Raw genomic sequence first — 24,936 nt, forward strand, 5'->3', positions numbered from 1 at the left:
GTGCGGCCTGTGCAGCTGCGTTGCGTGCTTGTGCGTGTGATGATATCGCTGTTCGCTGGTCCGGTCCAAGTTGCGTGATGGGGTCGCCACCGACCAGTCCACCAGAAATCCAGAATGGTATGAGAGGATATGATCAGATCCTTCAGGACTTGAAGAACCAAAGGCTCGCCCTCATGGCCAGGGGGACTTAATCTGGCTGTGAAAGTAGTACTTCTTAACATCATCCAGCAAGTTAATAAATCAAGCTTGCCAAGTTAGACCAGATCAAGTAAAAAAAACAGTTTAAAAAAATCTTCTATTTGCTTTTGTATACTGGCGTAGTATCATGTATTGCCTTCATCCCAAGTCAACACGTATTCCAAATGAATGCAGATGGAAGATAAAAAGGAAATGAAAAGGAGAAAGAATCACTTCCTAGTGATCTGATACCGACAGGAATTTAAAACAAAATAAAAGTTCACCGTGGCAGCATTCAAATGCTGCAAGCAAAGGCATTAAGCAGTACATATCATACATCAATAATGTCTTCTCGGCTTGTTCTATTGCTGCTCACGTCCGGAAGCGACGAGGAGGAGAATCGATGATACCTGTAGTTATCCAAGGACGACACAGGCTGCTGCGGGTTCAGAGTTGGTGGCGGTGTGAGGTTCCTCTGCGCTGGGAGTGGGACTACTCCGTTGTACAAAAACCCCTCACCGCTAAGGCTGCACAAAATTATAGACAAGTAGAAGAAATTTACATTTTTGCAACCTATGTCGCAATTACGCATAGATGAATAAAGTATTCCCCATTTATGTCATCATTTTGTTTGGTTCATCTGAGCTTTGCTCACCTTTTCCTTTGGAAGCTATCGACGCCACCTCCAAGACTCTCCACAGGAAGGATGGTATCTTCTCTTGGAGTAAGGGACCAGGGACTTGGGGCAGGAGGTTCGTTTGAAAAGTATCTTCTTCTGATCAGCTGAAAAATGCATTTCAGTAGCATCACATTAATGGTGAAATATACAGAGTGGATAAAATAAACCAATGAAACTCTTCTAATAACAAACCAAGCGGAAAAACTTGATCACAGCTTCTTTGTCATATCTTGCTTGTTTAGCAGCCTACAAACAAAGCATACATGTTACCACATCACCTTCCATAAGAGAAAATGAAGTACCCTGAGGCGAGAGCAGGGGGATGCTAATAAGAGATCTAACCGACACAAGACCAGAGTTTCCAGGAAAGCTCTCTGTGAGTGGAAGTTCTTCACTGCATTGAAGAAGGCCCTGCTTCTCAGCCCATTGGCGAGCAAGATCAACAAGATTCCCCCTGCTTGCTCTTGTCCCGTCTCTTGGAAGGATATCCACTTTATTAGCAATTACCAGATAAGGCACCGGAAGTCCTCCTGGTCCACCAGATCCCAATGGAGCTGAAAATGTGCCAGTTTCAGCAACTTCAACTGCCCATTTATTCAAATTTGTCTTGGTCTTCCTCTGAGAGAGATCATAAACAAATATGACACCTGATGGATAATTTTGGAAATGGTGAATTTGATGTTTAGTATTGATCGATAAGAAGTAAGATAACTAGAAAGGACAGAGGTTTCCCTAAGAGATTCTGACCGCTGGCAAGACTAAAGTGGGAAGAAATTTAGAACCAAAGTAGAAATAAAGCAAAGAACTGACAGAAATGATATAGACAAGCACCGGGTGTGGATCAACAACTGCTAAAGGTAGCCTATGCATATTGAAGCATTGACACTAGAAAATATAATAAATAGGCCTACTATAGGAAAGATCCGCATGCCCACATAGGAAAGATAGCCAAAGATGCTTAAAAAGATCAAGGATATGAACAGTACTATGTTGGAAATAAAAAGAGTGACACAGCATGTACCATTGATTTGTGTATAGAAAATCGACCGGCATGCCTTGTACCGTTCATGTCCTGAGACATCCCAAAGCTCAACAAAGAAGTTCCTTTCAGCATCACTGATGTTATTAGATGAACCACCCGCACTTCCATAAGTAACATGCTGAAATGGTAAGCAGAAAAAGGAGTGTAATCAGACACAAATTGCAAACCCTACAAGTGACGAAAGCACAGAAAATACTCACTTTAATTCCCACAGTGCATCCTACTGTTTGAGCTGGTCGAGCAATAGCAGAACTTTTTAAAATGAGATGCACCAATGAAGATTTCCCAACACCTGAGAAGGGGGAAAGGACAATGCATACAGCTAAAGAACTATAGCCAGCAGTGTAAAATTTGAAATCGTGCAACTTTATTGTGGACTGTTTAGTTGCCACTTGCCAATTCTGTAAGCACACCATATAACATGTAGGATTAAAGCAAGGAATGTAATTGAACATTTTAACTTATTCAAGGAAAAAATTAACAGAGTAGGCGTTGAAGGAAATAATGGCCTTTATATCCCTATTGTCATGTAAGTTGCAGGCCGATTGGTCCAACATGAAACTATCTGTGACTTTGTTGTTATTTCTTAGTACTTAATGAATCATGCGCATTACATGTTCTCGAAAACAAAACAGATAATTAGCAAAGCTCAGTTTGTTCTATGCTGCTTCCTTTTTTTGGTAGGTCTTACTTCAAGACATTATTCCATAACACGATATAGAGCAGGATAAGCAACGCAATCTTCAAAGAGAGATATTACAGCCATTTAAAAGTTGCACATATGCTTAGGAGAAGTGAAGGAGTCAATGCCATGGGTATTCTTGCCAAAGGTTCACAGGTATCAAGCTTCCAGGCTAAAGGCAGCAAAGCTCCAAGAAGGGTTTAGTCTCGGTACAGTTACCACAACGTGCCACAAATAAAGGTGTCATATTTCTATTAATATTAAGATGCCAGTGTGGGTGCCTGATGAGCACCCCTGAACAATTCCAACCAGAGTTTCAGATACTGGAATCAGGTTCAGAACCAGACCTGGCCAGTTAGCAATTAGCGGTTACTCTGCTTTCAAGTATGAATAGAACAGCTGAACTTGGTTAGATTAGGCGACAGACTAGTCAAAGATTCCAAATGCATGTGTGATTCTGATTTTAGTGACTTAATATGATGACAGCTTCCATTTTACAGGTCGGAAAATCACAATCCTGACAAGGCAAACAAGTGCAGCCGCATCACATGACTTCCATTCCATTGGTGTAGGACTGTAGGACATACTACTGAGCATAAATACTACTGTAGGACTTACTTCAATATTTGTCCATAATATGATGGAGAGCAGGATAAGCAATTCAATCTTCAAAGAGAAATGCTATAGAGTTGCAACTCTTTAAAAGCTACACATATGCTTATGAAGGAACTAAACACAATGATGTTTCAGGCATTATTGCTCATAAGGTTCATGGCCATCGAAGCTTCCAGTTTAAAGATAACATGGCTCCAAGAAAGGGTTATGTTCTGGATTACTTAGGACAACAGAGCACCAGTAAAGGGGCCATATTTCTGTGAAGATGCTAGGGTCAGTCCTTGATCGATAATTGGATCAGTGAGCATCCAGCCAGAATAAATTTCCAACCAGGGCTTCAGATATTGGAACCAGGTTAGAAACCAGAAATGACCGGATGGAAATTTGCAGTTACTGCTTTTAAGTATGAAATAGGATATTAAAGTTTAGCTTCAAGTATGAATAGAATATCGAAATTAACATTAGTTGATGAGCTAGGCTGGGATTAAAACTTTGCGATTTCAGTTACTCTGTACCATGACTATCCCATTGTACAGTACGGAAAATCCTGTTCCCCACAAGGAAAACTAATGTGGCTGCATCAGCTGACTTCAATTCGCCTAGTCTTATACAATACTCTACAGGCTTGGTTGACGACATGAGCCTGTATCCAGGTCTGTGCATTACATCTAGTATGCTAGATTTAGATTTACACAAGCCGATGGGGGCACACAATAATGAAAGATTCTCACCTCCCCTGCCTCTACTAGAAACAGGAGACTTCTACTGGAATACGGAGGTAAGACGAACAATTACTAAACACGGTTTGCTTGTGCAGGACGACCTAACAGAAACAGTCAGACATTGCATATGTAATATGTTTATGCTGACTTGGATTGTGCTGCATAAGATATAACCAATCACACCATACAATATTGACACAACTGCTGACTGCACCTAAAGTCCCTGTCCAATTCACACAGTCAGAACAGATAACGTTCGCATGCGTCACGTTGATGCAGGAACATCCCATTCTGAAATTTAACAGCCCATTTTGGAACATTTCACATTCCGAAACACCAGACAGACGATTGACAGTTAATATGATTGCCTATCATGTTCTCATGTGTCAGGTTCAGAACAAGTCGCGAAGGCACACACCTGAATCACCGACGATGAGGACGCGCACTTGGCCGAAGGGGCCGACGCCGTTCTGATCCCGGCCACTGCCGCTGCTGCTCCGGCTGCCGCTATCCTTCCAAAACATCGCCGCCGCCGCCGCCGCCGCTCGAACCCGACGGCGCCGACAAAAAAGCCCCGGTGGTTAGGTCTCCGGATCAGGCCTCTACAAGACCCACCCTCATTGGCGCAATCGGCAATTCGCTGCGATGGAAAGGAAGGGAATGGTACCTCAGCCGTGGAGGGGTGGAGTGGAGGGGTTCGGGCACCGACAACGGAGGCCGCGGCTGGCCGCGACAGCGTGGCGAAAGACGTGAATCTCATCTCCTTTTGGCTTTCGTTTCAAGCTGATTGCACTTTACGGGTACCATTGACTCGCAATAAAATAATGTTGCGCTTGGATCCTGACGAACGGCACATGATTACCCTTAATAGTCAATCGAGATTTTTGTGCCCGTCGGATCGCTCAACAAGTTTTTTTTTGTAATAAAAAATAAAATAAAAAGAAAAGAAACATCTAATTAGATTTGTTGCTATGCGACCGAATGCGCAGCGCTGTTAGGTTAAACAGCACAATCCCGTGCGCGTGTCACGACACGAAAGCACGACCGTTTTTGCACGATAGAATATGCGGAAAGACTACCGGCCACACGTCCGGATGGTTACGCGTGTCTAGATGCCCGCGTCTGCTCCGCTCTGTTGGTCTCTCGGATTCGTGCATCGCCCGCGTCACTTCCGCCGTCCGCGCTGGTCTCTTGGATTCGTGCGTCGCCCGCGGTAGCTCTGTTTCCAGCGCTAGCGTTCGGACCGCTCCGTTGCTCACGTTTGGATGACTCGGCCTCGTCTCTTCCGCACCGACGTCCCGCCCGCCTCTTCCGCATCCAGTGGCGAATCTAGATTTTATCTAAGAGTACGTCATAAAATAAATTCATATATAATTCGGTCAATTTATCTTAGCAGTTCAGTAATAATTATAAAATTGACAACGTGATTTAATATATATGCACTAAGTAATATAATAAGGCTTAAATTTATGGACTAAGTTCAAACCATCCACTAAATATAGTATAAATAGTTCAAAAGTCATACCGATAATTGAAGTATAGGTATAAAAGCCAGAGACTTACAATGCTATTTTCTGACTATTTTATTTGATGCTTTTGAAGGGACATAAATGTCTTATATCATCTTTATCAACTTCAAAGAAAATATCCTGCTAAATAAAAGTGAGTAGACAATCATCCAAAAGACTCTCGATCATCTTATTTTTTAACTTTGTTTTTACTAAAACCATTGCAAAAAATACCCTTTCAACACTTGCCGTAGCCACGGGTAGAAGCAATACCAATTTAAGGAGCTCATAAATCATATCATACACTTTTGTGTCTCTTTATTTCAACAAGCTTAAATGAGAGATCAACAATATTGTATAAACCTTTGAAGCTATCATTAGTTACAATTCAAGTTTGAGCAAATTATTATTTGAGAACTCCTTTGTGTAGAACTCAACTAGTCTACATAGCTTCTGTGCATCAAAAGAAGCAAATAAATTGGAAGGACCGAAGGCCGACGTACAAGACAACTCCATATTAATCTCGTCAAATCCTTGACCTCGCTGCGCAATAGATAATTTTATAATTTTAACGCTAAACAATTAGCAATTAAAGTACACATGAATTTTTTACATAAAACTAAATAACAAAAATTGAATCTCACCCGAACAATTCTGAACACAAATTCACCGAGATGCCGCCATGCCGGTGTGGTCGTAGGGCAGGGCGAAGGCCGAACGGGACTGTGGACGAGGACGACTGGTCGACTAGACAACTACTGGCGATGGCCCACGGTGTGAACGCAGGGCGTAGCACCACGGCATCCAGACCTGCGCGGCGAGGCGCAATCTTAAAAAACTTATATTTTTCTTATACGATCTCGGATGAAGATAATCTTTATATAAAAATTATAGCTCTCAACAAGATCTGCAACTTTCTAGTTTTAAGGTTTTTCATTTAAAGTCGCTAAGATGTTTAAAAAATTAAACAAAGTTTTAGCAGTATATTAATTGCGTACAAACGTTGTCGTCTTGGAAAAATCAAATGGTTCTTATATGGTGTCAAATAGAGATACTTTCTATATATGAATGTTGTAGCCCTCGATGGGATCTATAAATTTGTAGTTTTGAGTTTTTGCATTTGAGATCATTAAGATGCTCAAGAAAAATAATATAAAGTTTCATCATCGTATTAATCGCGTACAAGCACTCGTCGTCTCGGAAAAAATTATATCTTTTTTATATGGTATCAAATAGAGATAATTTCTATATGAAAGTTATAACTCTCAGTGAGATCTACAAATTTATAGTTTTGAGTTTTTCATTTGAGATTATTAAGATGCTCAAAAAATAATATAAAATTTCAGCATCGTATTAATCACATAGCACTTGTCGTCTTGAAAAAATCATATCTTTCTTATATGGTGTCAAATGAATATATTTTCTATATGAAAGTTATAGCTCTCGGCGGGATCTACAAATTTATAGTTTTGGATTTTTACATTTGAGATCATTAAGATGCTTAAAAATAATGTAAAGTTTCAACATCGTATTAATCGCGTACAATCATTTGTTGTCTTGAAAAAATCATATCTTTCTTATATGGTGTCAGATGAAGATACTTTCTACATAAAAGTTGTAACTCTTGATGAGATCTACAACTTTATATATAGTTTTAAGGTTTTTTTCATTTGAGATCGTTATCTTGGGTGCGCGACGGGACTAGACATGTTTAAAACAAACTTGAATAAGTGTTAAATTCCCACACGGCACTGCCGCGGTACGTGACAAGCGCGAGTTTACAATTCAAATTCTACCCTAAGAAATTTAGATCAAATAAATTATTGAGCTTCCTGGGACAGAGTTAAGTCTAGTTCACCACCTGAAAGTTCCATAAGATCTACAACTTTATAGTTTGATTTTTCCATTTTAGGTCATTAAAATGCTAAACTATAATATAAAATTTTAGCAGTATATTAATTATGTACTTGAGCTTAACGCCTCATAAAAATCTTTTCTGGTGTATGCCACACGTGCTTGACCATTAGTTAAAAAGAAAAGTACCATTTTTAGGTACAAGAAAATATGACGAGAGAATATGGTTACACTAAGCGATAAAAAGAATATGTTAAGATCATAGTTTAATTTCTAATTTTACACTTAACGATGTCTATTGTTGCGTAACTTTTTTTCACCATCTTTGCATAAAACTTTTATGCAAAGCGATGGCGAAAGTACAGTGAGATAGTAATAGTGTGTGACCCTACCATCAGCCTAACAAATCAATCATCTTCATCTTTTTTTAGTACTTGAATCCTCGAGTCGACTTTCGATTAGTAATCAGTCACATCGCGCGTCGAAGATAACGACCTCAAATGCAAAACTCAAAACTATAAATTTATAGACCCCATCGAGGGCTATAACTTTCATATACAAAGTATCTCAATTTGACGCCGTATAAGAAAGATATAATTTTTCCAAGACAACAAGCACTTGTACGCAAATAATACGATATTGAAACTTTATATTATTATTTTTTAAGCATCTTAATGATCTCAAATACAAAAACCCAAAACTATAAATTTGTAGATCACACCGAGAGCTATAACTTTCATATAGAAAATATCTCCATTTTATACCATATAAGAAAGATATAATTTTTCTAAGACGACAAGTGCATGTACACGATTAATATGATGCTGAAACTTTATATTATTTTGCTTAAACATCTTAATGATCTCAAATGCAAAAACTCAAAACTACAAATTTGTAGATCCCATCTAGGGTTACAACTTTTATATAGAAAGTATCTCCATTTGACACCATATAAGAACAATATGATTTTTCCAAGACGACAAGTGCTTCTACGCGAATAATATATTGCTGAAATATTGTTTAATTTTTTTAACATTTTAACGACCTCAAATAAAAAATCCAAAATCAGAAAGTTGTAGATCTCATTGAGAGCTATAATTTTCATATAAAGATCATCTCCATCTGAGATCGTATGAAAAAGATATAATTTTTCTGAAGTTGCGTGTTGCCCTGCAGGTCTGTAAGCCGCGGTGCTACGCGCAAACAGCAGTGGCGCGGCAAGGATTTCCACGTGGAAATCATTGTTTGACGTGGTAGATCGTGCCGCGCCGATGCATGTGGCGCGATAAAATGTTTTGGTCACGCCACGTACTTTGGCGTGACCAAAAGTATTAGATTTGAAAATAAAAAAACAACTATATTAAATTTGGAATTTGTTTTAGAAAAAAATTAAAAATAAAAAAATTCCTGGGCGCATGGGCCGCGTGCCCACGTGGGCCTGACGCTCGCTCACGGCCTGCCTCTCGCTGTCGTCGCACGCTCGGGCTCGACTCTCAGGTATGCAGCAGGTAAGTGTTTTTTTTTTCTTTTTTCTTTATATAAATACGTATACACACTTGCTCACTTGCCGGAATTGCAGGGTATACCCTTAGCTCCGCCACTGTCCACATCACTTCGCGCCCACCTCTTCCACGTCACTCGGATGACTCCCCCGCCTCTTTCACACCGGCGTTGCACGCCCTACGCCTCCTTCCCACAACGACGTCATCATGGCTCCCGCACTAGCTCTCTCTTTCTCGTAATCTCTCTCAACAACCCTACATCCAAATCTACTTTTACAACACTTAGATAAAACAATTACAACATACGTTTAAAATATTTGAAACATATATTTACAACATAACCATTGCAACATATGCAACGTCCAGATAAAACACTTGTAACATGTGTCTGAAACAGATAAAACATTTTGCTCAAACTCTTGCAACATGTGCCGCATCCAAAAACTACCACTCCAACATCCATATAAACATCTAAAACATACCTCTAAAAACGCTTCAAACATGTGTTTTGCAACATAGGGAAGGCTGAGGCCGGTCGATTCCAAACGTCGGGGTGAGAGCCGGCAGCAAGCGGCGGCGCACGAGCACCACCATCGTCACCACCACTAGCACCGGCCTTGGCTCAGCCAGGCAGGCGGCGCGCACGATGGGTGGGAGCAGGCTGTGCGTGCGACGGGAGGGAGGGAGCAAGGCGAAGTGGGACGGCAGCAGCGAACGTGGAGTGGGGCAGGGGCACGCGGCACGCGACGCGGACGGGCGACTCGGGTTTAAGCGCACGACGTGCAGTGCATGTGAGCGCCGCGGGTGGGTCGGTGCATCCGGACGGACGGACGCCCATGGCGTATCATTGTCGTAGAATATGCGTAGAGTAACAAAAAAACACATTAGCAGGAGTGCAAGATAACCGGATGTGGGAAATCCGTTCAGATCGCTTTACATGTTGGAATCATCAATGATTCTGTAGGCCAGTAATCGTTGTAGATATGAACATGGCAAAATCAGCTCGCCAAAATGAATGTTCATTGGCATCCGCCCTAACATTTAGCGATAAACGATGTTACCGCATCATAGCCTGCTCACTCTTCGCTAGTGGTCAACCATAAAGAAGAACCTAGCTTCTGAGGTGTGAAGTCACTGATTGGTGTTGCCTTCTCGAACTCTGATATATATAAATGTAAACAAGAGCAAAATTCACCACGGGTCCCTGAACTTGGACAGCGATATCAATCAGGTCCCTGAACTTCTAAAGTAATATTTATGGGTCCTTAAACTTAGCAGACGGTGTCATCCAGGTCCCTAAGCTTTTAAGGTGATCACCGTCGGTCCCTAAACTTGGCCGACGGTGTCATCCCGGTCCCTGAACTTTCAAGGTGATCACCGCAGGTCCCTAAACTTGGCAAACGGTATCATCCCTGTCCAAATATGGTCTAACCTACTCTATAAGCTGGTGTAGCACGCTGACCGTATAACAACCTAAAAATTTGACCTAGATTTAGAAATGACTAAAAATTTGAATTTTTAAAAAAAATTACATAGGAGATAACATATATAGCTAACCTAGATAATTTTGACAAATAAAATAACATAGTAACATAAAAATATATATGTGCAACCTTATTTGTGAATGATTGCTTGACTTGTTGAACTTATGGTGGCACCCTTTTATACACTTATGTATTCAAATTTAAATTTGAAATCATTTAGACACATGCATATTTGAGTTAGGAAATAGAAAAGGGAATTAGAAAAGGAAGCTTCACGGGCTCATTCTCCCCTCTTCCTCCCTTCGGCCCACAGCAGCCCATCCCTTCTCTTCCTCCCTCCCTTCCTCCCGCACGAGCCGGCCCAGCAAGCCGTAGCCCAGCTCGGCCCGGCCTCGCCCGCTCCCCCTTCTTCTCCCTCTCTCCTACTGACGCCCGGGCCCCACCTGTCGGCTTCATCGTCCTCCTCGCGTCCGACAGCCATACGATGCACAGCCACGTCGTCAACGCCTGTCAGCGCCACCCTGGTGCCAGCGGAGGTCAACGGAAGCACGGCGACCCCGCCACCGGCGGCGGCGTGACCCCGCGGACCCCGTCCACCCTACATCCACCACCCCCGAAGGCTGACGCCGCCGACGTAAGCCGCTCCGGTGAGCCCTGCTCCCCCTCCCCTGCTCCGTCACTGGCGCGGGCACCTTCGTCCACCGCCGTTCCCCTCTTCCCCCTCCCCTGTCTCTGCCAGGTGGGACCAGGAGGAAACGGCGTTGCCGTCACCCTCCGTCCCCGTCCATCTCTCTCTCCCTCACTGACACGTGGGCCCATGCCCCGCCGACGCCGCCATCACTACTGACGCACACAGGTGGCCCACCTATCACACACACACATCACACACACAGCGTGGGGTACGCTTTAGAAAATGCTGGGTACACCCGGCTAGTGTACACATAGTGTTAAAATGCATTCTCCTAGCTTAGAAAAATTCTCAGAAAATTTATAAATAAACTAGATGCATTAAGGAAATTAACCATGCAGTTTGCACCTATTTTTATGCACCAGAAAATGCATAGAAAATTCCCCCTAGTTAATTAGCTATAGAATAAACTTCTAAATACATAACTTTTAAACCCTAACTCCTTTTTGCATGAAACCACTTCTAAAATTCATCTAAAATCAAACCCTACCATTTGCACCTAGTGCCACCTATAGTTCTATGTTTGCTTTTGCCTTTTCTTTCATGTATAACAGTGGTCTTATTCGACCGATACGTCCGACAGACGACGGTAATCGTCAAGAGGACGAAGACCCGAATTTTGTAGACGTGCCAGAAGGTGATAACGACGAAGGCAAGTCCTAGCTCCCATCCCTACCATCTTGCTTTAAACCACTGAAATGTTAAAACATGACTGAGATTATTACCCTAGAGAATAAGCCCGGTTAATGCGATATGACTAAGATAAATGGTTATCTTGTTATTTTATGAGCTCCACACCATGACTAATTTAGGGATAATAGTGGAACCTACAACTTGTTAAACCTGAAACTAAACCTCGATATGGGACGAGTAGTGGTAAACTATGAAGGTAGTTTATCATGGCTGGGATGCCTGGAGAGGATTTCTGTGGGAGATACTCGCCTCAGTCACATAAGGACCGGTTTGTAGTAGAAGCTATAGATCTAGGGCTTCAGCGGCGGATGAGCAAGCATGGCAGATCCGAACGGCGCCGGTGGAGAAACGAAGAAGGTAAGGTTGTGGTTTTGGTGTGCAGAAACATGAAGGGGGAGGCCACTATTTATAGGACGGAGCGGGGCGAGAAGGCGAACCATCCGCCTAGATTCACGTGTCCGCTGCGCCATGTCACGTCACCTCCCTCCAAAGATCGTGTGCACGCTATCTCTGGCAGCGCCCTCAAAGAACACGCTGGATGACGGTTTGCCCGGTCGATGGGCCAAGAACCATCGCATGTAAGGAGAGATACAGAGCTGAAAACGCTCCTACGGTCCATTGAGGACCAGGAGTTTGAAGGCTGGCCCATCGATGGGTTCACAGCCACTCTAGGGTACCCTTAGAGCGAGGGGTGGAAAGGGATGGGCCCACTAGCGGCCAGTACCCGGGCGCACGAATGTTGCGGGCATCCTGGTCTTTGTTCGAGTCTTTGTCAGTTTCTAGTCCATGGTTTTTTCTCGAAGAAAGGCAACGAGCCCTTGGGACCGGCCGAACGGACCTAAGAACTATATGGATTGGCCGCCAAGAGTCCGGAATCGGTCACCAGCTAACCCATGTCGGACCCTCGCGAATGGTGAGCCAGGACCCCACTTGGACTAGCCCATTAACAGCTCACCGAGCACCATGTTTCGTCCACCGAGGAAAAACGTGGCATGGCTCAGCCCCTCCATTTTATAAAAAAATGCTTGAGGGATGACGATCACAAGACGAACCGACCCTCGATCGGGCCCCCGCTACGCGCAGGGGCTCGATAGAAGTTAGACTCGCAAGGAGATCAAACACGCGGTCGTAGTACGACGGTGGACCGATCGGATCCTAGGGGACCGGAATCAAGAACAATCTTTCCAACCTTTTGGATCCAACGGTTACATGCCTCCAAGAAGACCGATCGCGACAAAAGGGAATCACCGTCCTACCAGGACACACCGCGGGCTAGCTAAGGCCCTCAGAGTCCTCTTGTCCGGAAAAGCCTCCAAAGGAGTATTCTACTCCTCCACAGGCTCGGGGGCTACTGTCGGGTATCGATATTAGGGATACCCAAAGCAGGAAAGGTAGCACCCATGCTGACTTTTCTGTATGGCCGCGGGCTCCATCTCGCCCGACCTCAAGGCAGCGGGCTCCATCTCGCCTGACCCCAAGGACGTGGGTTCCATCTCGCCCGACCCCTTGGGTGCGGCTCCATCTCGCCCGACCCCAAGGACATGGTTTCCGTCTCGTCCGACGGGGACCCATACCGCCGCCAACCACTCTAGGTCCAAACGTATGGGCATGGGTCAAAACTCTGACGTCAGAGAAGAGGCTGGCACGCCTCGATGTAACCCGTGGCCATGACGGGTCATACCTGGGGATTCACATCAAGAACAGTGTCAGAAGTGCCGGTTTTGTTCTGTCTAATCCTCGTACGGACGCTGACAGACGCGTTAGTTCACCACGACGTCCGCCAGGACGTAGTGGAATGCCATGACCGGCAGGTGACGCCTGCGCATGGCGCCAATGACGAACAGGGCCGCGACATGGAGCCGTCCCTGTTGACATCTACAAGATCAGCGGGGCCCGCATGAAGGAGAAGAAGAACCCGGCCACCCTGGAAGCCTTCTTCTCTCTCGTTCTTCTCCTTTTCCTCCTCTGTAACCTGTGTTTTCCCTTCGCCTATAAAAGGGAAAGCAGGACATCCCACGCTGGGGATCGAGAAAAAACAGAAGAGCACGACACGAGCACACGGCTGAGCGGCAATCGAGCTCTCAGCATCCGTTCACTCCTTCCACTAGAGACTTGGGATCCTTTCCCTCTCCGTCTGTTTCTAATCCCTACTGTAAACCAAGTGTCAGTAACACGAGCAGCAGCAAATTAGACGTAAGGACATTCCGTCCGAACCAGTATAAACTCTTGTGTCCTCTAAACACACCATCCAAACGAGACGCGTAAATATAAATTTACTCGTGGGTGGTCAAAAACACCGACTGAGACAGTCCTAGGACAAATCGTAGTAAAAAGTGAAAAGTCCCTTAGCTCTGTCATATAAAGTAATACAGAAGGTCTAATAAATACTTTGATGGCGTGACATGAGCATTTCCAAAAAGAACTCCCCGTGCCGTAACAGAAGCAGCAATTAGTTGTGCTATGTTTTCTGAGTAGTATGATGCGATTGGACTACTAGTAAGAAGACAGTCTACCTCACTCAAATATGGTACCACAACATCATCAACAACTTCAGTGTCAATGAAATCAATACCTGCAAAACAACAAATGCCAACTTTTAGGTAAAATTCATTTAAATGATAGTGAACAAAATGAATCAGTAAAACATTTTTCAGCGAAAATGAATCAGCAAAAGCAACGGCCCTAAATTATAGATGAGATTTCGGTGGACCCAACAAATATGCTTATTAACGCATTTTAGTGAAAGTGAATATCCCATTTGCTACTTTTGACAAATAAAAGAACGGTAACAATCTCCAAGGTGAAAACATGTATGCAACATACATGGATCTACGCACTATTATTCTGTGCTCAAGCAAAAGATATATTTCTGCCCTTTCAACTACCAGCACTTCGTGTAGAATATATTCTGCCCTTTCAACTAGCAGCAACGTTTTTCCTTTCGCTTTCAAACCTCCTTGTGCTTTCATAGTGGTCAATGCAATTATGGAGGGGGAGATTGAGAGGCCGAATCACATAAAGCAGTGGTTTCGCAGACATATAGACAAGCTTGCAGAATAGACGGTAGTTTCATCTGACAAAAAGGGGAAGCAGCTGCTGGGGCGTGCGTTGCAAGTATGGGGCAGTAGCTCGGATGGAATTAGGAGACTAAGACTGTCTCCAATAGTGCGACCCAAACACAAAATGTGTCGTACACAGTGTTTTGTTTATCAAAAAATACGGTCCAACAGAAGACCCAAACAGCAGATCTATTTTGCGTACCACCCGATGCGAAACGCAAATAAGCGTCTTCGAGAGAGACGACGCAAATCTCTGGCCGCCGCGGACGCACTCGCCGGCTGGAACACGAGCCACGCCGCGCCCTGCGCCTGGACGGACGTCACCTGCGACGACTACGGCGCCGTCACCGAGGTCTCCCTCCCCAACCTCAACCTGGTCGGCTCCTTCCCCGCCGACGCCCTCTGCCGCCTCCCGCGCCTGCGCTCCGTCGACCTCAGCACCAACTACATCGGCCCTGACCTCGACAGATTGAGCACTTGTCTGTGTATTCAACTGGTGATTTGTGTTGGGAAGTGATGCCCCTTCCTCACGTTGCCCTCTAGGGTTCGATTTTTGAGTCTGAGTTGTTTCGTGCCCGAGTCCTTGGTTTCCAGTGCTTCCCTCTCTTGGTTCTTGATGGATTTGAGTTTTTCTTTGGATTTTGCTTGGACAGATTGATGCTTTATCGAGTGATGAACAAGATCCCCAAGTGATTTGAGCTAATTCCACTGGTGCATCAAGATCCAAGCCGATTTTTATTTTGGGAAAAACTCATGTTCTTGGTCTTAATTTGAGTTTCCCGGAGTTTGGGTCAATCCCAGACAATGATTTTTGGGGAATAGGTTGGTGCTAAGCTGAATTTCATCTGTGCAAAGGTTGCGAGAAAATAGTTTTGATTTGATGGAGATCCAGTCGATTTTCTTGCAGGCGAGCTGCTGTTCGTAGCGCTCGGCCTTGCTCTGTTCTTCGTTCGGGTTGTGTTGGGCTTCTATTGAAGCACTTCGGCGTTTGGCTCCAATTGCCGAGTGGCACAGGTGGGTATAGAGCCAAGCGCTCCTTGTCCAAAGCCTCGGTAGGTCGCGCCTTCTGCGTTCCCCGGAGTTCGCACACGGCGAGCAGCCCCGTCGTCTGTGTTCTTCTTCAGTTCCGTGTTTCCGTCAGTCTGTGCTTGTTTGTTGTTTGCGTCAGAGTGCAGCGCCAGGCGGGACTGCGGCGGGGAGCCGCCGGCGTGGCGAGGAGCGGGGCGGGGCGAGGCAGGGAGCGAGGAGCGGGGCGGGGCGAGGACTTTTGCATAGGCTGTTGGAGAAGACATGTTCTAGTTGCGTGACTCTTTTACTGTGTGTAAGGAAAATGGACCCTAGGCCCATTTACTTTGGATTTTGGTGTTTGATGACCAACACAACCAAATTGGACTAATGCATTTACAAGTGTTTGTTTTATAGTTCAATAGGGTGCAAGACGTGACTTGGACGAAGGCGACGTGATGATCCGATGATCAACACCACAAGCAAGACCTTAGGAATACAATAGAAGACCCAAGATATCAAGCAAAGTCCAAGCACGAAGATAGGAACCAAGCTGCACGCAAGATCGCGAAGAAACGAGCTCACAGAAGTGACCGGACGCTGGACCGGACACTAGAGAAAAGTGATCGGATGCTCCGATCAGTGGCAAGGCAACAGCAGGCGTCAGCAGCAGTGACCGGACGCTGAACAAGTAAATCGACCGGACGCACCGATGGCACTGTTCATCAGCCCGACAACACACTCAGCATTGACCGGACATTGGCGGCAAATCGACCGGACGCAGGACAACAGCGTCCGATCGAGTACAAAGAGGTTCCAGAGCGGCGAAATTGCGACCGGACGCGTCTGGTGGCAAGTGACCGGACGCTGGCAGCGTCCGATTAGTTGTTCGCGGCTCCAACGGTCGGGACGACCGGACGCGTCCGATCCAGACGACTCCAGCGTCCGGTCAGTAGCAGAAAAGCAGGATTTCATCCCCAGCAGCTACTTTCTCAGTGGGGCTTATAAATACAGCCTCCAACTGACCATTTGGTAAGAGTGGAGCTGAGAAAACATACCAAGGGTGTTGATACACCATTTTAGTGATCTTCACTTGCATAGTGCTTAGTGTTTTATTAGGTGATTAGCGTAGGTGCTTTGCGAAATGCTTAGGTTGATTAGACCACCGCTTATGCGCTTGCTCTAGGTTTAGGCCTAGTATTTAGTGAGGTTTGCACACCTCTTACCACTCGGTGCTTGCGAGCATCATTGTTGTACATCGGAGGGGCTTGTAGTCTTGCGAGATCACACCAACCACGTTTGTGGTGTGGCCGCCACCGTGTACCAGAGGGAACAAGGCCCGTGGCGTTTCGGCCGGAAGCTTGATAGTGAAGACGGCGGGAAGCATCCGGGAGAGGCTTGCCGAAAGGCACGTTGAAGACCCACTTGCGCGTGGGGAAGGCCCGAGGCTATCTACGGAGTTACTCGACCGGGAGCTTGGCCCTTGCAAGGGATTCCTTGCGAGGGGCTCCAACGAGGACTAGAGGGAAGCTTGCGCGCTTCTCGGTACCTAGGTAAAAATACCGGAATCGTCGACGGGAGTTTGTATATCTCTACCTTGCTCTTTAGCTTCCGCATTTACATTGATTATATTACTCCTTTTGCGGTAGAGATAGCAACACACTAGCAAAACCGTAGTTGCACATTTAGATAGTTTATCTTTTGCATAGGTTTTGCTAAGGTTATAAAAAGAGGGCATAGTTAAGAAGTAGATTTTTAAGTTGCCTAATTCATCCCTCTCTCTTAGGCGTCACGGTCCATCTTCACTGTGTATGACCTAAATTATGGAATGGGTCTCTATTTTGGTCCGTGATGTTGGAGATAGCCTAAAAGCTAGGAAAAAGCATATGTAGATGAAGGGAGAGAGAGAGAGAGAGAGCCATGGTCCTACAATAAGTAGGCAGCAGAGCACGCAACGCGGTGTGGACAATGATGACTTAGAGCGTGTTTAGTTGAAGTTGGAATTTTGGGCTACTGTAGCACTTTCGTTTTTATTTAGTAATTAGTGTTCAAACATGGACTAATTAGGCTCAAAACGTTCGTCTCGCAATTTCCCACCAAACTGTGCATTTAGTTTTTTTTCGTCTACATTTAATGCTCCATGCACGGGCCGCAAACATTCGATGTGATAGGTACTGTAGCACTTTTTGGGATTTTGGAGTGGAACTGAACACGTGCTTATTTGTTGTTGTCTACATGTAGACCAACTTTTCCGCGGGCCTATTGATGGGTACTGCCTGCGTTGGTCTTGCCCTGAAGCGGGAGGTTGTCTCCACAATCCACACAGAGGCAGGTGGAAAGAAGAGAAAGTTGTAGAGGCATATTTTCCCCACACCAGGGAGAAGATAGTCAGCCTGGGCAGATTTTAGCCGAAAACCGTAAACCGAACCGAACCGAACTGAACCAAACTGAAGTATCGGTTGTTCGGTTGTTCGGTTTCGGTTTCGGTTTCTGTTTTCAGCGAGTTCGGTGATCGGTGTCGGCTTCGGTTTCTGCGTCGAGTCGAACCGAGCAACCGATCCACCGAGATTTGCAGCCAGAATCGCAGAAAGTCACTCGCCGTCCTCCTTCGCTTCCTATCCATTTCATCCCCCCAGGCCCCAGCGACAAACCGATCCGACGTGATGTGAGTTGCGATTGTTCCGGAGACATCCTCCCCACCCACTCCACGATTGCTGCTGCTCGGCTCTCAGATCCAGCGCCGTCGATGCCGCCGTCGCCGCAGCCGAACGGGGGCAAGGTGACCCCGAACCTGGCGATGGACGCGGAGGCCACGCGGGTGCTCAACCTCACGGTGCTCCAGCGCCTGGACCCCGCCATCGAGGACATCCTCATCACCACCGCGCACGTCACGCTCTACGACCTCAACATCGACCTCAACCAGTGGGTGAGCCACCGATTCCCCCTTCCCCCGCGCTCCATTTCATGTACCCTCTCTCAGTCTCTCACTCATTTTCTCTCTCTCTCACTCTAGAAGGTTGCTTTCCTCGCCCCCGTAGATCTCCCATGTCCAGCCGCGCTGCCGACCGGCCATGGCGGCGCCCAAGGGGAAGCTCGGTGAGCTAGTGTGGCCTGTGGGAGCACCGGGTGCAGGCGGCCATCGCGGTGGCGTTTGTGGCCGCGGCCGCCATCTCGATCTCCGCCGTCGGGCCCAGCCTCAGCGCCGTGGTGTCATTCTTCTAGCCGCTGCTCCTCTCCACGGCCTTCTTCCTGGTGGCCGTGTTCGTGCTGCTCTGGATCTCGCCGCCGCCCGCGGGCGACGCCGACGAGTCCGGGAAGGAGCTCATCGACTTCGTCGCCGGGTGCCGCCCGGACCACCTCGCCCCCCCCCCGGATGCTGCGGCGACCGTGCCCGTGGCCGCCGTGGAGGCCCCGCCGAAGCCGGAGATCTAACGGACTGCAGTGCCGGAGGAGGAGGCGGAGAGGAGGCTGACAGCAGCTGAGCTGTTCTGTCTGTGCAGGGAGGCCACGCCCAGACGCGACGACGAGCAGGACTTGCAGCGGCGGTGGCGACTAGCGGACCAAGCTCGGGTTAGTTCGGTTAAACCGAAAAACCAAGCCGAACAAAACGAAACCGAATGCGTCGGTTTTCAGTTCTCTCACAAACCGATCGGTTGTCATAGCTTGGAAACCGAAATTTTTTGAAACCGAACAAACCGAACCGAATTGTCGGTTTAAACCGAATGCCCAGGCTGGGAAGATAGGTACGTATAGCACGAGGCACTATTAGAGGTAGGCAAAGGCATGATGAGGATGAAAAAGGAGACAATGTGGTCATGTGGAAGTGTTGAGCCAAGTGGGGAGACAAAGTGAGCACCTTGTGAAGGCGAGGATCAGATGATGTAACAGTGGCATAGGGAAGTTGTGGTAAACGAAAGGAGAACTAGTGAGGTACTGCTGGAACATGAAGGGAGGACTGGCAGAGGCAAAGGCAAGAAGGTTGAGACCTTGAAGGGGCAGCAGGGAGAGGATCTATGGTGCTGATAGAAAACGTAACAGAACAGAATCAGAGGCGACATCAAAGTCAAAATAATATAGCTGACATGAGTCAATTACAGTGAGAATTAGAGGGGAAGGAAGGGGGAGGGGGAGGCGATGTTGTTCTAGTTCCTATAACCTTTTCCTAGCGTTCTAAGCAAAGACAAGCCTGGCATTCAAGAGAACACTAAGGCTAATGGGCTATTTGGTGCATCACCAGGCAACTATGCCTGGTGCTCTGAGCACTCCCAGGCATTCGTTCCAGAGTGCTCCTAGGCGTTCGATTTTGAGTAGCCTAGGCTCAAACAATTGCCCCAAAAACATTGTTTACTGTTGTCTACTACGATAATGCTCTCGTGAGGACGTCTGGACGAACAGACGTGGCTTACTACTCAGCCGCTTCCCACGGGCCCGTGCGGGTCAATGTTCATACACGTGCATGCCTCCCTAACGGCCAGAGCACCCTTTGGCCCACATGAAATAACGGCGCGGGAAGCATGCTACACGCGCATGCACGCCCCTGCCACGCAGTCGCGCAGGCCCCACGCTGACTTACCAGCGGGCGGCCCCACACGCGCTAGCGCGTACATCTGCGGTGCACGCCCCTGCACAGTGCGTGCTTGCCCTACTGCGGGGTCCACACGTAGGCCCACACTATGCTAGCCACAGCCCGCAGGTGCTTGCCCCTGTCCTCCTACTCGCCAGGGGTGCTCGCGGCCTCCAGCAGGTGCTCCCTAGGCCGTCGAGCAGGTGCTCGCCACTCCGCTGGCATATTGGCAGGCGAGCTGTGTGCGTTGCCGCAGACCTCCACACTGGCGCCGAGCTCCGTGACGACGAGCCTCCATTCGTCCAAGCAGCAAGGTGACGTTGTGCTGAAAGCACATGTTACAAGTGTATGTTTCAAGTGTTTCATTTAGAGGTTTCATGTGTTTCATCGATCTGAATGTTGCAAAAGTAGATCGAGATGTTACACATGTTGCAATGGCTATACACGTATGTTCCAAATGTTTTAGTTGTTTTCAGAACCATGTTGCAAGTGTATGTTTTAAATGTTTCAGCTGTTTTAGACGTATGTTGCAAGTGTTTTATCTAAAAGTTGCATATGTTGCAAAGGTTATACACATATGTTGCAAGCGTATGTTTTAAATATTTCATCTGTTTTAAACACATGTTGCAGCAAGTCCTCCATCAAGTGTTTCATGAACAGGCGCGGGAAGCGGAGCGCAAGTGATCCCCACGGGGCGGGCGAGCAGCAGTAGGGCGTGCAGGACGTGGGCGCGTGGCAGGGCGAGCCTACACGCGCGAGTGGGGGGAACCAGAGGGAGCGCGTGGGAGACATCCACGTGGTGTGGGGCCCGTCACAGAGGCAGGGGCGCTAGAGCGTTGCCGATCTATTTTGGCCGTTGGCGGGCCCAACTAATAGCCGGGGAAGGTGCGCTCCGCTGGCTGTTTGGCCGCACGCCCGCGAGTGTGCAGGCGCGAGTGCGTTGCGTGGGCCACATGGGCGAGCACACACTGGGTAACGATAGTGGTCTCGTGAGTGGCGGACGCAACGTGGGCGTCTGAACATCCGGACGCTAATGTATCCCTTACTGCTATCCCGTGAAATCCATAATTTCATATATGTGCAAAACCCTCATTCAGAGATCACATTAGCATGGAGAAAAAGAGTAGCTCTTCGCACAAGCAAGCAATCTACCTGATGCTGCTTCTGAATCGAAGACCATAGGCAATATTGGAATCGTGAAGAAAAGACACAACTAAATTATTGCTGTCTAATAAGTGTTGAAACTTTGAAAAAAAAGGGTAACAACTAGATCTCGAAAATCTCCCAAAATAAGAACCAAATATATATTAAAAAACTTATTTAGCTTCTTGGCAGCCATCCCCGACAGCATCAAATCCCACTATGGTGCATTGGTGCCGTTGGCTGGTCAGATGGCAACGAGCCCCGATACCCCACGGGTATTTGATTCATTAGGGGATATGATGTGATCATATCTTTACTCGCGGACATCTAAATGGGCAAGAATCCATCCCCGACGGGTATAGCGGGTACGGGAATGTTCCCTGTTTACCCGTCCCATTACCCGTTGGGGAACCCGACTATTTAAACTGTCATGCAAGTATTAGGCCAAAAGAAGCTCAACATAGGTATTTTGACCCAAATCTGAACAATCATATATATAGTTTGTGTGTTCTAGGAACCTTAGTTCAATTTTTCCTCACCATCTCCGCCAGCAGCACAAGCACGCATGCCTCACGAGCGCTCGTGCCCCTCGCTTCCTCAGTTCGGTCTCTCTGCCACCTTTGCTCGTCCTCCTCGCAACCTCGCTCCTTCTCCTCGGCATCTCCGAGACTCCGACACTTATACCCGGGTGAAGAAGAAACGTCTCTGATTGCAAAGCTACGACCCCAAGTGTCCTTGTTTATCGGGTATGCAGTATACGTCGGGTATCTGTTACCCGACCGATGCCCGACGGGTACGGAGATGGGCAAGAATTTATACCCGAGACAGTTGACGGGGACGGGGACAGAGACGGGATAAATTCTTCGTAGCGGAAAAAAAAAGTTCCGACGATACCCGACGAGTACATCCCTGTTGCCATCCGTAGGCTGGTGGCGTGTCTTCGTGCTTCTCCTCCTGCTCTTGTTCCTCCTCCTCGTCATCAGTGGCCTCGTATTTGGCATAGCCTTTGTCCTCCACCTCATGCCTCAGTTTGTCTTGGAGGGCGCTTGTTCTGTCCAAAAAAATGCCTGGTAAAGACATTACTTACCCTGGACAAGGTCCCGATGTCCCCCAAAATGTTCGCTTTCGTGCTCGCGGACTGGAATGCTGCACGTGTAGTTGAGGAACGTCTGCATCTGTAGTTGAGGAACGTCTGCACCGTCTCCATCGGCACTACCACCTTCTTATTATTATTCTTCTTCTTTCCCAGTATCTCGTTTCCCTCCTCTTTATTGCCCTCTTCATCTTCGTCACCGCTTAGACACTCGAACTCGTCTTCATCGGCGATGAGTCCATCCAGATCCACCCTTGCTTTCTGCAGCTCCTCATCGGAACAGAGCCTCGACGGCGAGCTAGCCATCGCCTCATCGGTCGATCTCGTCGTCCGATCGGTAAGTCGACTTCGGATTTCCTCCCTCGCGATTCGATCTCGCAACACCCTGCAATTCGATTGAACAGATTGGCTCAGCGAAAATCAGGATCCCGTGGACGCGTTCCTCCCTATTCGTTCTCAGAGATCGATTCCGAGTTTCCGACGGAGCCGACCAGGACACGAAAAATCGCGCCAACACCGCCTCGGACTGAGTTTCCGACTGAGCCGACAGGACACGGAAAATGCCTCGGAATGGAATCTGGAATAGGCAAACTCTGCGATTTCAGTTACTCTGTACCGCGGCTTACCGTCACACCCCAAAATTTAGGTTATACATAGAAAACACTAAATAAAGTAAATAATTTCAATGTTAATATAAATTTTTCTAAGATTATTAGTTTAAGTTTATGCAAACTTAGATTAAAAAAATGGGTTTCCAAATTTTTCTAAATTAATTTAGTGGGCTTCTGCTTGGCGCATGACTTTGTGTCGTGGGTGAGTAAAGTTTTTAAAAAATGCGTTTAGTAAGTCGATATTCCTTCTCTACCATGTCTTATTCTTTTTCTATGATCAAATTTCTTATTTTCCAACTTAATCTTTTCCAATGGTTCATCCCAAAATCCTTTTCATGTAATCCAAATCACTTCTTCCTGCTCACCATTCGTCAACCTATCTCTACGGACGTCTCGAGGGTTTTTCTAGCTTTTTTCGGAACTTGTTTCCACTTTTCTACTAGTATAATCTAATTTATAGATGCTCCAAAATATCTTTTTATGTGCTCAAAATATTTTATTTGGGTTCCTCATGTTCCAAAAAGTCTCTGAGAATTTCCTTCGAATTTTCGGAGCTTTTGGATTATTTTTCGCAGCTTAAAAAACAATTTTGGACTTTTCTGAAATTATTTTATTCGCAAAATTAATTAATTCTAAAAATAATAAAATCTTTATTCTTCCACCAACCTCAAAGCCCATGCGCAAGACTAATAAATCCTAAAGACCTATATCTTTATTTACTAATATGCTTTAATATTTCTTGAGACCTATTAGTGGAGGTGGAAGGTGCAACATCAATTAGTATCATATTGCTAGTTGATGTAGATGCGGGGAGTTCTCCTCTCCATATATATGTACCAGCCCCTTAGCCAAAGTACACCAAAACTATCGTAAGGAGAGCCTCTAGTTTGAGAAAACCCTCGTGTAGTAAATTAGATTTTTCTCTTACTTCTCATGTCGTCGCAAGCCAACCCGATGGTATCTCCGGCGAAAACCCACCATCACAAGCTTCATCGTTCATTGATTTCCGGCGACTTCCGGCCACCCCGCGACCTTTCCTCTTGAGCCAGAGCTACTTTTCAGTCATGGAACATTGTTTTTCTCTCACAACATTTGAGGATAAGACAAATTTCAGCATAAGCGAACAAGGTCATATCGTTGTGCACTACAGCCGGTCCCACCTCATCTTGGTCGAAGCCCGGTCCTGCATGCGAGCCGGCCACGAAAGCTCAAGCAGGGCAGCAGTCAGGCCATGGTCATGTGTGCAGCAGCTCTTGTTTCTGTATGTACGTCTTGCCGTGACCTTCAGACAACGGACGACCGGAGCTACTACCGTATGTGCAGCTCGGCCTGTGTAGCAAGCCGCCGACGCCGCTCCTGCAGCTAGATGCCGAGCGCCAATCATATCGTCGCGTGCGCGGCTTGCTTGGACGGAGGACTCGTAGACATGGGGATCTTCATCGAGACGAACCCTGAATCCCTGTTTGAGCTGTGCTGCCCTCATCTGATCCTGCTCCTGCCGAGCCTGCCATGGTCATCGTCCGCTTTCTATAGCTGGTGAGCATCTGCATGTTCGCGTTCTTCATTTATTCTACGTCCTAACAGCGGCGTTGACGTGTTACATACTTACATGCTAGTGATTTATAAACTAATATGCATGCAACTAGTTTATTAATTAAAAGCAATAGAGGGTTGTCATGTCAGCCTTTTATAAATGAATATTAAATTGATTAATATTGTCGGGGACCTAATACCGGGGTACCCCAGAAGGTGGAACCAATAACCACCAAACGTGAAAAACTTCTGGACGCATAAGGGCGCCGTTTCATCCCTTGT

The 24,936-nt window shown here is 46.5% G+C and overlaps 1 protein-coding gene and 2 pseudogenes across 1 annotated transcript; 1 reads left to right on the top strand and 2 right to left on the bottom strand.

The window, feature by feature from the left end:
* Nucleotides 1-295: 295 nt before the first annotated feature.
* LOC136503086 (small GTPase LIP1-like) lies at nucleotides 296-4,710 on the bottom strand. Its single transcript, XM_066498279.1, has 8 exons — nucleotides 4,585-4,710; nucleotides 4,336-4,519; nucleotides 2,099-2,190; nucleotides 1,878-2,016; nucleotides 1,199-1,503; nucleotides 1,049-1,102; nucleotides 833-960; nucleotides 296-704 (listed from the first exon to the last, which is right to left on the bottom strand). The coding sequence occupies exons 2-8, from the start codon at nucleotides 4,439-4,441 to the stop codon at nucleotides 509-511; spliced, it is 1,020 nt and encodes a 339-aa protein (XP_066354376.1). The 5' UTR covers nucleotides 4,442-4,519; nucleotides 4,585-4,710; the 3' UTR covers nucleotides 296-508.
* Nucleotides 4,711-18,456: 13,746 nt separating this feature from the next.
* Nucleotides 18,457-19,438, top strand: LOC136467376 (uncharacterized; annotated as a pseudogene).
* Nucleotides 19,439-20,421: 983 nt separating this feature from the next.
* On the bottom strand, nucleotides 20,422-22,890 carry LOC136467387 (uncharacterized; annotated as a pseudogene).
* Nucleotides 22,891-24,936: the final 2,046 nt, after the last annotated feature.

This window comes from Miscanthus floridulus, chromosome 1, assembly GCF_019320115.1.
Source record: "Miscanthus floridulus cultivar M001 chromosome 1, ASM1932011v1, whole genome shotgun sequence".
Classification (NCBI taxonomy): Eukaryota; Viridiplantae; Streptophyta; class Magnoliopsida; order Poales; family Poaceae; genus Miscanthus; species Miscanthus floridulus.